General features: G+C 37.3%; 1 protein-coding gene across 5 annotated transcripts in view; it reads left to right on the top strand.

Moving 5' to 3' along the window:
• The window catches only part of sipa1l3 (signal-induced proliferation-associated 1 like 3), a 213,458-nt gene extending 195,925 nt beyond the window's left edge, over positions 1 to 17,533 (top strand). For all 5 annotated transcript variants that reach the window (XM_061878158.1, XM_061878159.1, XM_061878161.1 and 2 more), the window contains 5 exons: positions 2,584 to 2,758; positions 7,040 to 7,189; positions 8,371 to 8,497; positions 13,072 to 13,153; positions 16,620 to 17,533. In XM_061878158.1, coding sequence (XP_061734142.1) covers positions 2,584 to 2,758; positions 7,040 to 7,189; positions 8,371 to 8,497; positions 13,072 to 13,153; positions 16,620 to 16,805 — 720 coding nt within the window. In that variant the 3' untranslated portion in view covers positions 16,806 to 17,533. The remainder of the gene's footprint in view (positions 1 to 2,583; positions 2,759 to 7,039; positions 7,190 to 8,370; positions 8,498 to 13,071; positions 13,154 to 16,619) is intronic.
• Positions 17,534 to 18,413: the final 880 nt, after the last annotated feature.

Genomic DNA, 18,413 nt, shown 5'->3' with positions numbered 1-18,413 from the left:
TGGAAGGATTAAGAACATAATAGTTGGATAAAACATTTTTGCAGCACAAAGGAATAGGACACGTTTGGGGAGATTTGGATAAGGTGTGGGGGCCGGATGACATCACTAGTCAGAAAATGTATTTTATCCATCCATCCATTTCCTACCGCTTATTCCCTTTTGGGGTCGCGGGCGCTGGCGCCTATCTCAGCTACAATCGAGCGGAAGGCGGCGTACACCCTGGACAAGTCGCCACCTTATCACAGGGCCAACACAGATAGACAGACAACATTCACACACAAGGGACCATTTAGTGTTGCCAATCAACCTATCCCCAGGTGCATGTCTTTGGAGGTGGGAGGGGCCTATCCCCAGGTGCATGTCTTTGGAGGTGGGAGGGGCCTATCCCCAGGTGCATGTCTTTGGAGGTGGGAGGGGCCTATCCCCAGGTGCATGTCTTTGGAGGTGGGAGGAGCCTATCCCAAGCTGCATGTCTTTGGAGGTGGGAGGAGCATATCCCCAGGTGCATGTCTTTGGAGGTGGGAGGGGCCTATCCCCAGGTGCATGTCTTTGTAGGTGGGAGGGAGCCGGAGTACCCGGAGGGAACCCACGCAGTCACGGGGAGAACATGCAAACTCCACACAGAAAGATCCTGAGCCCGGGATGGAACCCAGGACTGCATTTTAGAATAACTTAAAAAAATCTAAACAAAACAAAAAAAAGTTTAGAGGACAAACCAGCACAAATGTAGCACAATTAATTGGGAGAGGGGGACAACTTCCCCACAGGTGATTTATTCATTGTGTGAATGCTCCAAAACATTCACACACATGCTTTTTTCTACACCAAAATTCATCTATTTGTCCAACTTTTCCAGTTTCTTCCCCAGATTTTGGCGCGCTCTACCTTCCATGTTTTCCACCCGATTAATCCAATCCAATCCACTTTATTTATATAGCACATTTAAACAACAATAACGTTTCCAAAGTGCTGCACAGCCATGTTAAAAACAATATTATGCTCCACCAATGACTGAATAAAACAAAAAAATTAATAAAAATAAAAGCAATATAAAAACAAATATGATTAAAAACTATTTTAAAGGGTAAAATCAATTAAAACAGTAAAATAAAAATCAAAGTGTATAAAAAACATAGCGTTCCACCTTCAAACTGTTCAGCCTATTTGGGAATCGCAGGCTTTCCCTTGACAAATTCCAGACAATTCCCAGATTTCCCAGAAATCCAGGTTTTCTGGGACATTTGTCCCGTTTAAAATGAATTGGCCATTTTTCAAACTCTCACCACTTCCATAGTTTTCAACCGATTCAAATCATTCCACCTTCAACACATTCCACCATCCTGGACATTCAAACTACCCTTTTTTTCCAACTTCAAAAAAATGCCAGGATTTTCCAGAATTCCTGGTTTTCTCCCACATTTTTCAACGCATTTCAACCTTTCCACCGTCCAAACATTCCTCTTAATCAGGACAAAAAACAAACTTGTTTTTGAACTGGAAAAATTACCAGTTTTTCCCCAAATTCCAGTAATTCCATAACACCATTTCTCAATCAAACATGTAACTACTTCATCATTTCTCGACAGATTTGAAAAATTTCAACACCAATAATTTTAACTCATTCAGAATGTATTATGAATGTAAGAATAGTTTAAACGTTGGAATGGTTTGAATGTTGAAGAGTTTGAATTTCCAGGATAAACCAAATTTGGTTTGGAACTTGGGAAAGTGTTAGTTTGAATGTCCAGGATGAGTGGAATGTGTTGATGTTGGAATGTTTTGAAAAATGTGGGAATTGTGCAACTTGGAAAAATGTCCCTTTCATTTCAAAGGGAACTTCCTGGAATTTTGAGAAAAGCGGGATTTTTTTTTTTAAATGATTAGGAGCACAAATGTCCTGAATGAGCTGAATTGGTTGGTGTTGGAATTGTTTAAATCGGTCATGTTGAAGTAGTGACAGTTTTAATAATTGACAAATTGTATGATGGAATTCCTGGAATTTCAGGAAAACAGGGAATGATTCTTGTTCTTAAACCAACTTGTTTTTTTGTCCAGACTTGGAAAAATGATGTTCCATAAATAATTTTTTTATTTTTTTCAAAAAGATTCCAACTACCTAGTTTTTCCAATAATTTTTTTCGGTTGAATTTTGAATTTTAAAGAGTCGAAATTGAAGATAAATTATGTTTAAAAATTGTATTTTCCTTTTTTCCTGTGTTTTCTCCTCTTTTAAACCGTTCAACTAAGTGTTTTTTTCATCATTTATTCTCTACAAAAAACGTTCCGTAAAAGGAAAAAAAAATGTATGACGGAATGACAGACAGAAATACACATTTTTTTTATATATATAGTTTTTTTAATCAAAAGTAAATTGAGCAAATTGTCTATTTCTGGCAATTTATTTAAGTGTGTATCAAACTGGTAGCCCTTGGCATTAATCAGTACCCAAGAAGTAGTTCTTGCTTTCTAAAAGGTTGGTGACCCCTGCTGTAAATACTGCTGCTGCCATCTTGTGGCGTTAACAAGAACTACTTGGGTTGTGGTCATGTATATGTTTTACAAAGCCGCTGTCTGTCCCCGCAGTCTCCCAGGTGCACTCTGCAGCGCACCTTTTCAGACGAGTCCCTCTGCAGCGGACGCAGGGACGCCAGCTTCGCCAACTCTGACCACCAGTCGGCCCCCAGCGACCTGCTCTTCACCTGCACCCTGCCCACCCGCAAGCACTCCGTCTCTTCGAACCACACGCAGGCCAAGAAGGGTGAGTCCACGCCTCAGACACTCCTTAAGTCATATTTGACAGTTTTGGGGCGGTGGGGTGTGGTTTATGACCATGGACACCAACAGACGCCACATTTAACTTACCGTATTTCTGGACTAAGTAAGCTGCAGATGTATACATTGGAGGGTTGTACGCCATGGGTGTCAAACTCTGGCCCGTCGTGTAATTTAATTTGGCCCTTGAGGCAATATCAATTTAGCATTAGAGCTGGCCCGCCGGTGTTATACAGCGTCGGTGCCGCTGTAACACCGCATTCACCGCTGATACTCATACTTGCCAACCCTCCTAATTTTCCCGGTAGTCTCCCGAAGTTCAGTGCCTCTCCCGGGGCAACCATTCTCCCGAATTTCTACCGATTTCCACCTGGACAACTATATTGGGGGCGTGCATTTAAGGCACGGCCTTTAGCGTTCTCTACAACCTGTCGTCACGTCCGCTTTTCCTCCATACTAACAGCGTGTCACATAATATTTGTGGCTTTTACACACACACACACACATGCACAAGTGAATGCAAGGCATACTTGGTCAACAGCCACACAGGTCACACTGAGGGTGGCCGTATAAACAACTTTAGCACTGTTACAAATATGCGCCACACTGTGAACCCACACCAAACAAGAATGACAAACACATTTCGGGTGAAGATCCGCACCGTAACACAACAGAACAAATACCCAGAACCCCTGTGCAGCACTAACTCTTCCGGGAAACTACCAGCAAACTGACCAATAATTAACGTTTTATTCATGCATTATTTTCTCTTGCTACTTCAAGGCTTGAATGTTTGGTTCATTCATTATTGTTATTTTATTTTCAAATTAATTACTAGCCTGTAGAAAAAATGTGATATTTATCTGAGAAGATTGCAAATAGAAAAAAAGGCATTTTATTTAAATGTTATTTGATATGCCATTGATATTTTTTTAATTATTATTATTATTGTTTGGAACTGGATTTTGCATGTTAATAAAGTTATATAAGCCTTGCTTGTTCAATATTTAATGCAAAACTTGTTTGGGTCCCTATTAAAAGGTTAATTTGTTCAACCTTGGCCCGCGGCTTTGTTCCGTTTAAAATTTTGGCCCGCTCTGTATTTGAGTTTGACACCCCTGTTGTACGCTGGTATGGTATCATAGTACTAATGAACCAAAAACGGTGCTATACACTGTTTGAAAGGTACCATTTTTGGTTTTTTTTAACGAGTATGACAGCGTGCCATCAAGTCATGACATTGCTAGGTTTACGAGCAGAGGAGCATGTTCGGCAGCGCACACACACAGAGTACTTACAAGCAGACACAGTGTGTAGACAGAAAAGGGAGAACGGATGCATTTTGGTGTAAAAAGTAAAGATAAAGGTGAAGTTATAACACTGAAACACCCTCAGGAAGAGCTGCTTTAAAGGGGAACATTATCAGCAGACCTATGTAAGTGTCAATATATACCTTGATGTTGCAGAAAAAAGACCATGTTTTTTTTAACCGATTTCCGAACTCTAAATGGGTGAATTTTGGCAAATTAAAGGCCTTTCTGTTTATCGCTCTGGAAGCGATGATGTCAGAATGTGACGTCGCCGAGGTAATACAGCCGCCATTTTCATTTTCACATTAGAAACACCGGGTCTCAGCTCTGTTATTTTCCGTTTTTTCGACTATTTTTTGGAACCTTGGAGACACCATGCCTCGTGGGTGTGTTGTCGGAGGGTGTAACAACACTAACAGGGAGGGATTCAAGTTGCACCACTGGCAAGAAATCTTCCGCCAGACCCCCATTGAATGTACCTGAGTGTCTTCACATTTGACCGGCGATGCTAAGACAGACATGGCACAGAGATGCATGGATAACCTGCAGATGCATTTGCAACAATAAAGTCAACGAAATCACAAAGGTGAGTTTTGTTGATGTTGTTGATTCATGTGCTAATCAGACATATTTGGTCACGGCATGACTGCCAGCTAATCGATGCTAACATGCAACGCTAATCGATGCTAACATGCTATTTACGCCAGCTGTATGTACATTTGAAACTAGATACCCACATTTAATGCGAAACAAACACTTACCAATCGACGGATTCAAGTTGCTCCAGTGTCACAAGATGCGAAAGTCCTGATCGTTTGGTCCGCACATTTTACCGGCGATGCTAATAAGGCATCCATGCTATGGACCACTTCATTAGGTACACCCACGCTATGGCCGAATAGCGTCAATAGCTATTCGCTCAATAGCTTCAATTTCTTCTTCAATTTCGTTTTCGCTATCTGCCTCCATACGCCGACCATCTGTTTCAATACATGCGTAATCTGTTGAATCGCTTAAGTCGCTTAAATCCGAGTCTGAATCAGAGCTAATGTCGCTATATCTTGCTGTGGTAACCGCCATGTTGTTTGTATTGGCAGCACTGTATGACGTCACAGGAAAATGGACAGTGGTTTCCAAGATAGCGAAAATAAGGCACTTTAAAGCTTTATTTAGGGATATTCCGGGAGCGGTAAAATTTAGAAAAAAAACTTCCAAAAATACAACAAGCCACTAGGGAACTGATTTTTATTCTTTTTAACCCTTTTGAAATGGTGATAATGTTCCCCTTTAAGACATCTAACGTCCATTCGCAGTCGGCAGTGTTTAAGCTACTACTAAATCACTAATCTTCGTCTCCATGGCGACAAATAAAGTACGTTTCTTACAAGTAGCATTAGCACTGCAGGACGAGGAATAGCTGAACATGCTTCACTGCACACCCGAGCTCACCGGCGTCACAATGTAAACAAACGCCATGGGTGGATCTACACCTGACATCCACTGTAATGATACCAAGCACAAGTGTGTATCTAGTCGATACTACTATGGTTACATAGTAAACTGCTTAGTCAGCATTCATACTGAATAGTGTTTTACGGTATACCATGGCTAGTATAGTATCGTGGTACTAATGAATCAAAAATGGTACTCTACTCTGTTTGAAAAGTACCGGTTCGCCCCAATTTTACAGACATGACAGCGCATTGCTGGTTTTACGAGCAGAGGAGCATGTTTGGCAGCGCACACACACAGAGTACTTACAGGCAGACACAGCATGTAGACAGAAAAGGGAGAACGGACGCATTTTGTTCTAAAAACGATGAAGGTGAAGTTATAACACTGAGACACCCTCAGGAAGAGGTTCTTTCTAAATCATTAATCCTTGTCTCCATGGTGACGAATAAAGTCAGTTTTTAACATGTAACATTATCACTGGAGGACGAGGAATAGCTAAACATGCTTCACTACACATTATAGGAGGATACAATAGCTCATTGGCGTCACAATGTAAACAAACGCCATGGGTGGATCTACACCTGACATCCACTGTAATGATACCAAGCACAAGAGTGTATCTAGTCGATACTACTATGGTTACATATATATTTTATATCATCACAAAATCGTTTTTCCTTTTTAAAAAATGTATATAATGTTTATAAAGTCAAGAAATATGTCCCTGGACGCATGAGGACTTTGAATATGACCAATGTATGATCCTGTAGCTACTTGGTATCGGATCGATACCTAAATTTGTGGTATCGTCCAAAACTCATGTAAAGTATCGAAGAAGAGAAGAATAATTGATTATTACATTCTAACAGACGTGTAGATAGAACATGTTAAATGAGAAAGTAAGCAGATATTAACAGGAAATGAACAAGTAGATTAATAGTCATTTTTTACAGTTTGTCTTTTATAATGTGTACCAAATAATAGGTGTATAAATGACACAATATGTTATGTTACTGCATATGTCAGCAGACTAATTAGGAGTATTTGTTTGTTTACTTACTGCTAAAAGACAAGTTGTCGAGTATGTTCACTATTTTATTTAAGGACTAAATTGCAATAATAAACAAATGTTTCATGTACCTGTTAAAATACAGCCAATAATGCCCTTTTTTGTTGTCCCCTTTATTTAGAAATGTATCAAACAGTATGAAATACATTGAAATATATTTTCGTACTGGTATCGGGACAATACTCGCACAAACAATAACGCACCATTTCAGTCCTATGCTTGGGTTTATTAAAAACTAATGAACACAAAAATGATGGCAATTGGCGAAAAAAAATCCATGAAATAGCTGCACCGTTTTATAAGCTGCAGGGCTCAAAGTGTAGGTAAAAAAAATAACGGCCCATAGTCCAGAATTCACGGTAACCTTCTATTATATGTAATAGTAGGGTAAAGATTGGTATTCCATTCAAGTGTGCCCATCATTCTCTCTCAGTGCCACTGTCTGCGTCCGAGCTGTCCCTCACAGAGACCAGAGACAAAGTCCCCCCGCTGAGACGGCTGGATCCTGGACTCATGCCCCTACCTGACACTGCCTGCGGACTGGAGTGGTCCAGCCTGGTCAACGTTGCCAAAGTCTACGAAGGTGACTCGAACCCGCCTCTCTCACATACCGTATTTCCTTGAATTGCCGCTGGGTATAAAGTATGCGCCTGCCTAGAATTAACACCGGGTCAAACTCGTTTCACAAAATATTATTTTTATTAGCGCATGTCTAGAATTTCCACCGGGTCAAACTCGTCACGTCACGAGTGACACTTCACCTGTCATCATTTTCAAAATGGAGGAGGCTGATTTCAATCATTTGAAATGGCATAAAGGGAAGAAGATTAAGAGCTATTCAGTAGGATTTAAGGTCCAAGCTATTGAATATGCTAAAAAGAACATCCATCCATCCATTGTCTACCGCTTATTCCCTTTTGGGGTCGCGGGGGGCGCTGGCGCCTATCTCAGCTACAATCGGGCGGAAGGCGGGGTACACCCTGGACAAGTCGCCACCTCGTCGCAGGGCCAACACAGATAGACAGACAACATTCACACTCACATTCACACACGAGGGCAAGCAGCTATGTTATATTAATATACCGTAGCTGCGTGTGTCAAATATGAGTCATTAAATGACTCCCGCCTCCTGGTGGTAGAGGGCACTAGTGATCCTTCTTGCGACTCCTTGGCTGCAGAAGAAGTAACAACAAGCAGAGAGAGTGAGCAGCGATCGTTTATTTTTTCCTCTCGCTTGCACTTTTAACATGGAGGATTACATATCTAAAATAAAACAGTTTTCTAAACTGGATTTTCAATGGAAGCAGGAGGTAATAAAGGAAGATCTCCATCGAGACTTTTAAAACTGAAGAAAGATAAGGAAGACTTCTATAAACAAGTTATCGATGCTTTTGATCAGAAGGAGCTGTGCATGGACTTCATTTATAAGTAAAGATAAGACCATAATAACGTTTTTTTTTTATTAAATGTGCTTTTCTTGATGGTATCCTTACATCACACTCAAATTTTTAAGCGCAGGGCTAAATTTACCGCATGCCTTTGGTAAGTGCTGGAGTTAGAAGAGGTTTTAAAATAATTAGGGCATGCTTACTTTTACCGCATGCCTTTGGTAAGTGCTGGAGTTAGAAGAAGTTTTAAATTAATTAGCGCCCCGGCGGCAATTCAAGGAAATACAGTAGGCTTGTCACGTTTTCTGTTCTAATCAACATCGGCGAGTAACTCTGGGAACTTTTCCATCCAACTCTGCACACGTCCTCGTCACAGCACAGAGAGCCGTGTCGCTCTTCTCGCCGACCGAGACGCACGGAAGCGGCGCCGACGCGAGGCCGGCCGCCAGCCCCGTACAGTTTCCCACTCCCAAGACGCCGAGGACCACACCCACCTTCAGCGGGTATGTCACGTTGCTGTCGGGGACACATGCACAACACGTAGAGCGTGGACATTTAGGTCAGTCTTTTTTCACCTTTTCTGAGCCAAGGCCCTTTTTTTTTTCATTGAAGGCACACCAGCAGCAGAAATTATTTTAAAAATCAATCAATCAATCAATCAATGTTTATTTATATAACCCTAAATCACAAGTGTCTCAAAGGGCTGCACAAACCATAACAGCATCCTCGGTAGAGCCCGCATAAGGGCAAGGAAAAACACACCCAATGGGACGTCGGTGGCAGTGACAATGATGACTATGAGAAATCTTGGAGAGGACCGCATATGTGGGAAAACTTGTGAAAGTACAATCCATAGTGGATCTAACATAACGGTGAGAGTCCAGTCCAAAGTGGATCCAATATAGTCCCGTCCATAGTGGAGCCAGCAGGAAACCATCCCAAGTCTGCCCCACAACAAGAGGATAGAGAAGAAGAAGAAACTTATTGGCTACAAAATGAAACTCAGTAGCCAATATTGACAATAAAAAGTCGTTGTGGTGATTGTTGGATATGACTTAAAAGCATAAGCAAGCATGCATGACTATAGCTCTTGTCTTAAAGTAAGTGAATTATATTTGTGAATTATATTTGTGAATTATATTTATATAGCGCTTTTTCTCTAGTGCCTCAAAGCGCTTTACATAGTGAAACCCAATATCTAAGTTACATTTAAAGCAGTGTGGGTGGCACTGGGAGCAGGTGGATAAAGTGTCTTCACAACGGCAGTGACTAAGTTGGCAGAAGCGGGAATTGAACCTGCAACCCTCAATTTGCTGGCACGGCCACTCTACCAACCGAGCTAAACCGCCCAGGTGTACTGTCACCACCTGTCACATCACACCCTGACTTATTTTCACTGTTTTGCTCTTTTTCTGTGTGTAGTCTTTTACTTCTTGTCTTGCGCTTTTTCTCTTTTTTTGGGTATTTTCCTGTAGCAGTTTCATGTCTTCCTTTAAGCCAGGGGGGTCCAAAGTGCGGCCCAAGGGCCATTTGCAGCCCGCAGCTAATTGTTTACAGGCCCGCCACACATTCTGGAAATGCAATTGCAACAAAAAATATATAAAAAAGTTGAATGAGGTGAAATATAGAAAATGTTTTTTTTTTCTTTTTGTCTATATTTTTTTTATTTTTTATCTTTGTCTTTATATCCCTGTAATATTTTAATTTTCCTGAAAGAACTCTCCTGAAGGACTCCATAAAGTACTATCTATCTATCTATTTGTCTGATCTCGAATGGGATTGTGCTGAAAACATTTAATTTCCCCTCAGGGATTGATAAAGTATTTCTGATTTTGATTCTGATTTTTCTTTTTTGCAATTGCTCTAAAAATAAAAAATAAATCAATGTTATAATGAATTATTGACCTTTACAAGGCTCCAATTATTTCAAATATCCATCCATCCATCCATTTTCTACCGCTTATTCCCTTTCGGGGTCGCGGGGGGTGCTGGCGCCTATCTCAGCTACAATCGGGCGGAAGGCGGGGTACACCCTGGACAAGTCGCCACCTCATCGCAGGGCCAACACAGATCAAATATTTCACTTTAAAATGTTTTAATGTGGAAAATATTGCATATATTGTGTGGTTGCCATATAAGAAATGCAAATGAAAAGATACATTAACTAGTTTATAGAAGAGGAGCTTTGCCTCCGCTGCCAATTAAAGGACTACAGCAAAAACTTTTTTTTATCTGTTTAAAAAGTTAATTATATCCTCTTATTCATATACACTACAAAAAAAAGGCAGTGTTCAAAAACAAGGAAAAATAAAATAGGGGTATTTTACTTGAAGTAAGGAAAATGATCTGCCAATAGAACAAGAAAATTTGGCCTGTCAAGACTTTCCAAAACAAGTCAAATTATCAAACCTCAATGAAGCCAAAAATAGCTTAAAATAAGTATATTCTCACTAATAACAAGTGCACTTTTCTAGGTAGAAAAAAAAGAGACCTTTTTTCTCAATATTTTTTTTGAATATTCTTAAATGAAGTAGATGCTAGTGCCATTATCTTGACATCATGATATGTGCCCGACATTACATTTCTTGAAACCAGCAAACTTAGACTAAAAACTAGTTTATTTTTCTTAATGGAAAGGCAACAAGGCAACTGCTTGTTGGTCTCGGTGTCTCCTAGTCGCTCAGGCAAATCATATTGTCTAAAAATGCATTTTACCATACATACCATGACATCATCGCGTATAATATATATACACAGTATATATATATATGTGTATGTACTGTATATGTATATATGTGTATTTATATATGTATATATATGTGTGTGTGTGTGTGTGTATATATATATATATATATATATATATATATATATATATATGTATGTACTATATATGTGTATTTATATATGTATATATATATGTGTGTGTGTGTGTATATATATATATATGTATGTACTGTATATGTATATATGTGTATTTATATATATATATATGTGTGTATGTATATATTTATATATGTATGTATGTATATATTTATATATGTATGTATGTATATATGTATATGTGTATATATATATACATACATATATATGTATATATTTATATATGTATATGTCTTGATTGGATTATCCAGGGAATAGTGCTCAATACCGTGGTAGAGCGCAATATGTATGTGTGGGGAAAAATCACAAGACTACTTCATCTCTACAGAACTGTTTCATGAGGGGTTCCCTCAATCAAATCTCCTGATGATTTAGGGAACCCCTCATGAAACAGTTCTGTAGCGATGTAGTCTTGTGATTTTTCCCACACATATGTATATGGATATATATATATATATATATATATACATATATGTGTGTATATATGTATGTGTTTATGTATATATACATATATATGTATATATATGTATATATGCATATATATGTATATATACATATATGTATATATACACGTATATATGTATGTATGTATGTATATATACATATATGTATATATACGTATATATATGTATGTATGTATATATCTATGTATATATACATAGATATATACATACATACATATACATACACACACACACACATATATATAGATACATATATATTAGGGATGCACCGATTAATCGGTAACCGAATATATTCGGCCGAATATGGCAAAAAAAGCCACATTCGGCCTTCGGTGGAATGAGTTAAAAACAAGGCCGAATAGTGGCGTGTGACGCAATTTTTTGACGCGGTGACGCAATCAACCAACGTGCAGTGACGTTGGGATATGTTGTATACCTGTATAAGTGTATGAGGTTACAAGCACACACTTATTGAGATTTAGTGGGGCCTCTGTTTACATTAGCCTGTTGTGTAGGCTACCTGTATAAGTGTATGAGGTTACAAGCACACACTTATTGAGATTTACTTGAGCCTTCTGTTTACATTATTAGCATATCTACTGTGGCTAAGCAGACTTTTGCCAAAAGGACAATAATTCATTTGTTGTGGGTTTATCCACTTTAAAGCACTTTATTTTTTTTCTTGGAATGCATGTTTTGTTTGAAGGCCTAATATAAATGAAAAACATTGTGCTTTTTTTGAAAAGCAAAGGCTACTGGAATATTAAAAAAATGTCAATATTCAATAAAAAATTACTTTATTTGAAAAACATGTCTAAATATTTATTCTAGGCTATTTATGCAATATAAAAAAATTGTGAAAAACTGCATTCATTATTCGGTATTCGGCCTTCGGCCAAGCGTTTAAATTTTATTCGGCTTCGGCCACAAATTTTCATTTCGGTGCATCCCTAATATATATATATATATATATATATATATATATATATAATATATATATATATATATATATATATATATATATATATATATATATATATATACACACAGCTCGGCCCCCAGCCCATGTTTTTTTTAATTATAATTTTAAATAATTTACCTGAATGTGCATGAAATATTTCTGTTCATGCACATGTTAAATGTTTAAATATTAACTGTCTGTTTACTGTACTGTGCCAACTATACTACTACATGAGTACGTATTTTCTCTTGTTTCATTGAAAATAAAACCACGAAGTCCATTTGGCTGTCATCCGTCATGATTTTTTTTATTTCATGCTTGAAATAAGAAATTGTTACTTTTGAAAAAGTAGTTTTATATGTGAGTGTTGATGACACAGCTTTGCAACACTCGATATTCTACTTTCAAGCATGTTTTACTCAATATAGGTCATAAAATCTCAGCAACAAGCTGTAATATCTTACTGACATCATTTAGGACCAAAACCCTTAAAACAAATAAAACACTCTAACATAAAATCTGCATAGTGAGAAGAGTTTTCTTATCAGACAGAAAAGAAGCAAATATCACCCTTATTTGAGATATTTCATCTTACTTAGATTTCAGTTTTTGCAGTGTATTTGTTGATTTCAACTTGTTTTATCAGATTACTTGATTACTCCGAATAATAGTCGATGACTGGAATATTTGATAGCTGCAGCCTTACTTTTTAGCACTAGACATAAGTGATCCGAAATGAGATGTTGTATCTTTTGTTTGTTTGTTCCTTCAGGGACGAAGTGTCTGGCGATCTGTCAGGACGTCTGCTCCACCTGGAGGTGATGTTGAAACAGCTCAGCACTGACCTGGACCGAGTGAGTTCCTCACCAGCTCAAACCCACCTATTTTCAGTTCAATACAGCAGTGGCCTGGAAGCAGGTGTTCACAACCTACATGTTTCTCCCTTTAATGCAGCGGGATTCAAAGAAATTGTTTTGGTGGCCACGTTTCTATCACTGTTAGTTTTATTTTGTGTATTCCAGAGAACCAGCCTCCTCTACAGTACATGATTAATTTTGGCCTATTTATAAACCCCAAAAGCAGTGAAGTTGTCACGTTGTGTAAATGGTAAATAAAAAGAGAATACAATGATTTGCAAATACTTTTCAACTTATATTCAGTTGACTAGACTGCAAAGACAAGATATTTCATGTTCTAACTGAAAAACTTATTGTGTTTTTTTGCAAATAATCATGAACTTAGAATTTAATGGCAGCAACACATTGCAAAAATGGCTTTTTTACCACTGTGTACATGGCCTTTCCTTTTAACAGCTCTCAGTAAAGGTTTGGGAACTGAAGCTTTTCAGGTGGAATTCTTTCCCATTCTTGCTTGCCTCTGTTGTGGTATTTTAGGCTTCATATTGCACCACACATTTTCAATGGGAGACAGGTCTGGACTCCAGACTTACCTGTAATTGATTAGATTAGATTGGAGATAGTACTTTATTTATTCCGTCAGGAGAGTTCCTTCAGGAAAATTAAAATTTTCAGCACAATCCCATTCAAGATCAGACAAACATTACAGGGAGACAGAACAGGATATTAACGTGGACCCCGACTTAAACAACTTGAAAAACTTATTGGGGTGCTACCATTTAGTGGTCAATTGTACGGAATATGTACTGTACTGTGCAATCTACTAATAAAAGTATCAATCAATCAAAAAAGGCAGGTCAGTCTAGTACCCGCACTCTTCCTATGAAGCCATGCTGTTGTAACACATGGCTTGGCGTTGTCTTGCTGAAATAAGCAGGGGCGTCCATTATAACGTTGTTTGGATGCCAACATATGTTGCTCCAAAACCTGTATGTACCTTTCAGCATTAATGGTGCCTTCACAGATGTGTAAGTTACCCATGCCTTGACCACTTTGCGCCTAGAACAGTCCGGATGGTTATTTTCCTCTTTGGTCCGGAGGACACGACGTCCACAGTTTCCAAAAACATTTATAAATGTGGACTCGTCAGACCACAGAACACTTTTCCACATTGCATCAGTCCATCTTAGATGAGCTCGGGCCCAGCGAAGCCGAAAGCGTTTCTGGGTGTTGTTGATAAATTGCTTTCGCCTTGCATAGTAGAGTTTTAACTTGCACTTACAGATGAAGTGACGAACTGTAGTTACTGACAGTGGTATTCTGAAGTGTTCCTGAACTCATGCGGTGATATAATTTACACACTGATGTTGCTTTTTTTATGTAGCACCGCCTGAGGGATCGAAGGTCACGGACATTCAATGTTACGTGCAGTGATTTCTCCAGATTCTCCGAACTTTTTGATGATATTACGCAGCGTAGATGGTGAAATCTCAAAATTCCTTGCAATAGCTGGTTGAGAAATGTTGTTCTTAAACAATTTGCTCAGGCGTTTGTCGACAAAGTGGTGACCCTCGCCCCGTCCTTGTTTGTGAACGACTGAGCGTTTCATGGAAGCTGCTTTTATACCCAATCATGGCACCCACCTGTTCCCAATTAGCCCGTTCACCTGTGGGATGTTCCAAATAAGTGTTTGATGAGCATTCCTCAACTTTTCTCAGTCTTTTTTGCCACTTGTGCCAGCTTTTTTTTAAACATGTCGCAGGCATTGAATTCCAAATGAGCTAATATTTGCAAAAAATAACAGTTCGAACGTAAAAATATCTTGTCTTTGCAGTCTATTCAATTGAATATAAGGATTTACAAATCCTTATATTTTCTTTGTATTTACAATTTACACAACGTGACAACTAAACTAGTTTTGTATGTTGCCAGAGTCACGGGAGCACTCTTCTATTTTTAGGGACCTTTGGCAAAAAAGGCTAGTCAAAGATCATCTCTATGATAGCACTCCAGTGCTTTTAAGAATCTATTAGAACAAAAAATATATTTTCCCCCCATCTTTTTACATTTTTGGAAAAATCTCCAGGGAGCCACTAGGGCGGCGCTAAAGAGTTGTATGCGTTTCTCACCCAAACCATAAGGCAGGGGTCACCAACGCGGTGCCCGCGGGCACCAGGTCTCGCCCGTAAGGACCAGATGAGTCGCCCGCTGGCCTGTTCTAAAAATAGCTCAAATAGCAGCACTTACCAGTGAGCTGCTTCCATTTTTTAAATTGTATTTATTTACTAGCAAGCTGGTCTCGCTTTGCTCGACATTTTTAATTCTAAGAGAGACAAAACTCAAATAGAATTTGAAAATCCAAGTAAATATTTCAAAGACTTGGTCTTCACTTGTTTGAATAAATTCATTTATTTTTTTACTTGCTTCTTATAACTTTCAGAAAGACAATTTTAGGGAAAAAATACAACATCAAAAATTATTTTAGGATGTTTAAACACATATACCTTTTTACCTTTTAAATCCCTTCCTCTTCTTTCCTGACAATTTAAATCAATGTTCAAGTAAATTTATTTTTTTTATTGTTAAGAATAATAAATACATTTTAATTTAATTCTTAATTTTAGCTTCTGTTTTTTCGACAAAGAATATTTGTGAAATAACTTTGTTCAAACTTATTATGCTTAAAAATAAATAAAAAATTATTCTGGCAAATCTACAAAATCTTTAGAATCAAATTTACATCTTATTTCAAAGTCTTTTGAATTTCTTTTAAAAGTTTGGTTCTGGAAAATCTAGAAGAAATAATGATTTGTCTTTGTTAGAAATATAGCTTGGTCCAATTTGTTATATATTCTAACAAAGTGCAGATTGGATTTTAACCTATTTAAAACATGTCATCAAAATTCTAAAATTAATCTTAATCAGGAAAAATTACTAATGATGTTCCATAAATTATTTTTTTAAATTTTTCAAAAAGATTTGAATAAGCTATTTTTTCTCTTGTTTTTTTTTGGGTTGAATTTTGAATTTTAAATAGTCGAAATTGAAGATAAACTATGTTTCAAAATTAAATTTTCATTTTTTTTCTGTTTTCTCCTCTTTTAAACCGTTCTATTAAGTGTTTTTTCATCATTTATTCTCTCCAAAAATATGTACGACGGAATGACTGACAGAAATACCCATTTTTTTAATATATATATAGATTTATTTATTAAAGGTAAATTGAGCAAATTGGCTATTTCTGGCAATTTATTTAAGTGTGTATCAAACTGGTAGCCCTTGGCATTAATCAGTACCCAAGAAGTAGCTCTTGCTTTCAAAAAGCTTGGTGACCCCTGTCATAAGACAATGTGGTCGTGTTTAACCAACTGGTCTCCATGTGAACCTTTTCAGCCGTTGTGTGCTAAGAAATGTAACTCGGTGAATGTGCTGCGGTTAAATCCTTTCCACTCTTGGTGTCCAGGAGAAGCAGGACAAGGTGGTGTTGCTGGCCGAGATGGCCAACCTCCGAGAGAACAACCAGCGGCTGCAGGAGGAAAGCATGACGGCCGGCGAGCAGCTTCGCAAGTTCAACCAGTTTTTTACCAAACTCAAGGGCGAGGGCGAAGGTGAGCCCGAAGAGCACCAATCTCAGCCCAAGAGGGAGTGAACGCACCTGGCTTCCACTGGACCGCCTTAAACTGGAAACATTTCACTCCAACCCCCTCCCCAAGCCTCTTTTTTTTTAATTTTTCTAAAGAGATATATTGTTACTATGCTGGACAAGGATCACCTGGAGAGGCCTAACACTGTTCCTGCTAGCCAGTCAGCCAAAAAAGACAAAACTACTCCCAGAATGCACTAGTACCAGAGGCGCCACAGTTTAAAAGTACTGTTGAGCTCCCTTTCCACATATCCTCTCTATTTTACTGACACTCTTGTGCTTACTGTATGTGTGCGTTTGCAACACGGCGGGAGAAGGAAACCAAACGAGAGACTCGGCGACGAACAAACTGGTTTACAGTAGAAAGAACACAACTTCCTGTTTACAAGGACCAGCTTCAGCCCAAAAATGCATTCAGGTTCAGTGACCTGCTTTAGTACTTTTTTACAGGTGGTCAGGAAAGTCAATGTAGTCCTACACAGGTGGAAGGGTCGGGAAATACACACACACACGCTCCTTTAAAGGTAACAAACACCTTTTTATGTTCTATTCTCTAGCACACCTCTAGTCCGTACTTGCCAACCTTGACACTTCACAATTAGGGAGATATTCCAAAGGCCCGCCAGGGAGGGTGTGTGTGTGTGTGTGTGTGTGTATATGTATGTATATGTATGTATATATATATATATATATATATACGCGTGTGTGTGTGTGTGTATAGTAATTCACTGAAATTGATGTATTTCTTATATATACATATATAAAATAAATACTTGACTTTCAGTGAATTACATCTATATATATATATATATATATAGCTGTAATTTCACTGAAATTCAAGTATTTATTTATATATATGTATATATATATATTATATATAGCTTTAATTTGCTGAAATTTGAGTATTTTATTCCATATATATAATAATATATAATAATTATATATATATATATATATATACATATAAATATATATATATATATATATATATATATATATATATATATATATATATATGAGAGGGAGGGATGATGTTCATTAAGAAATTATCTATGTCGATGCCATTAGCAAATCCTCTTACTGAGGTGTGTGTGTTATATACATATATATATATATATATATATACGTGTATATGTTTGTATATATATGTGTATATGTATGTATGTGTATGTATATATATATGTATGTTTATATATGTATATATATATATGTATGTATATATATATGTATGTATATATATGTATGTATATATATATGTATGTATATATATGTATGTATATATATGTATGTGTATATATGTATGTATATATATGCAAGTATATATATGTATGTATGTATATATGTATATGTATGTATGTATATATGTATGTGTATATATATTTATATGTATTTATACATGTATGTATATATGTATGTATACATATATGTATATACATGCATGTATATATATGTATATGTATGTATATATATATATATATATATATGTATATACATACATACATACATGTATGTATGTATATGTGTGTGTGTGTGTGTGTATATATATATATATATATATATATATATATATATATAAATAAAGGAGAATAGGGATGATGTTCTTTAAGAAATCAT

The sequence above is a fragment of the Nerophis ophidion genome, linkage group LG18, assembly GCF_033978795.1.
Source record: "Nerophis ophidion isolate RoL-2023_Sa linkage group LG18, RoL_Noph_v1.0, whole genome shotgun sequence".
Classification (NCBI taxonomy): domain Eukaryota; kingdom Metazoa; phylum Chordata; class Actinopteri; order Syngnathiformes; family Syngnathidae; genus Nerophis; species Nerophis ophidion.
Note: the sequence above shows the minus strand (reverse complement) of the source record. Positions and strands in the feature narration are given on the sequence as shown.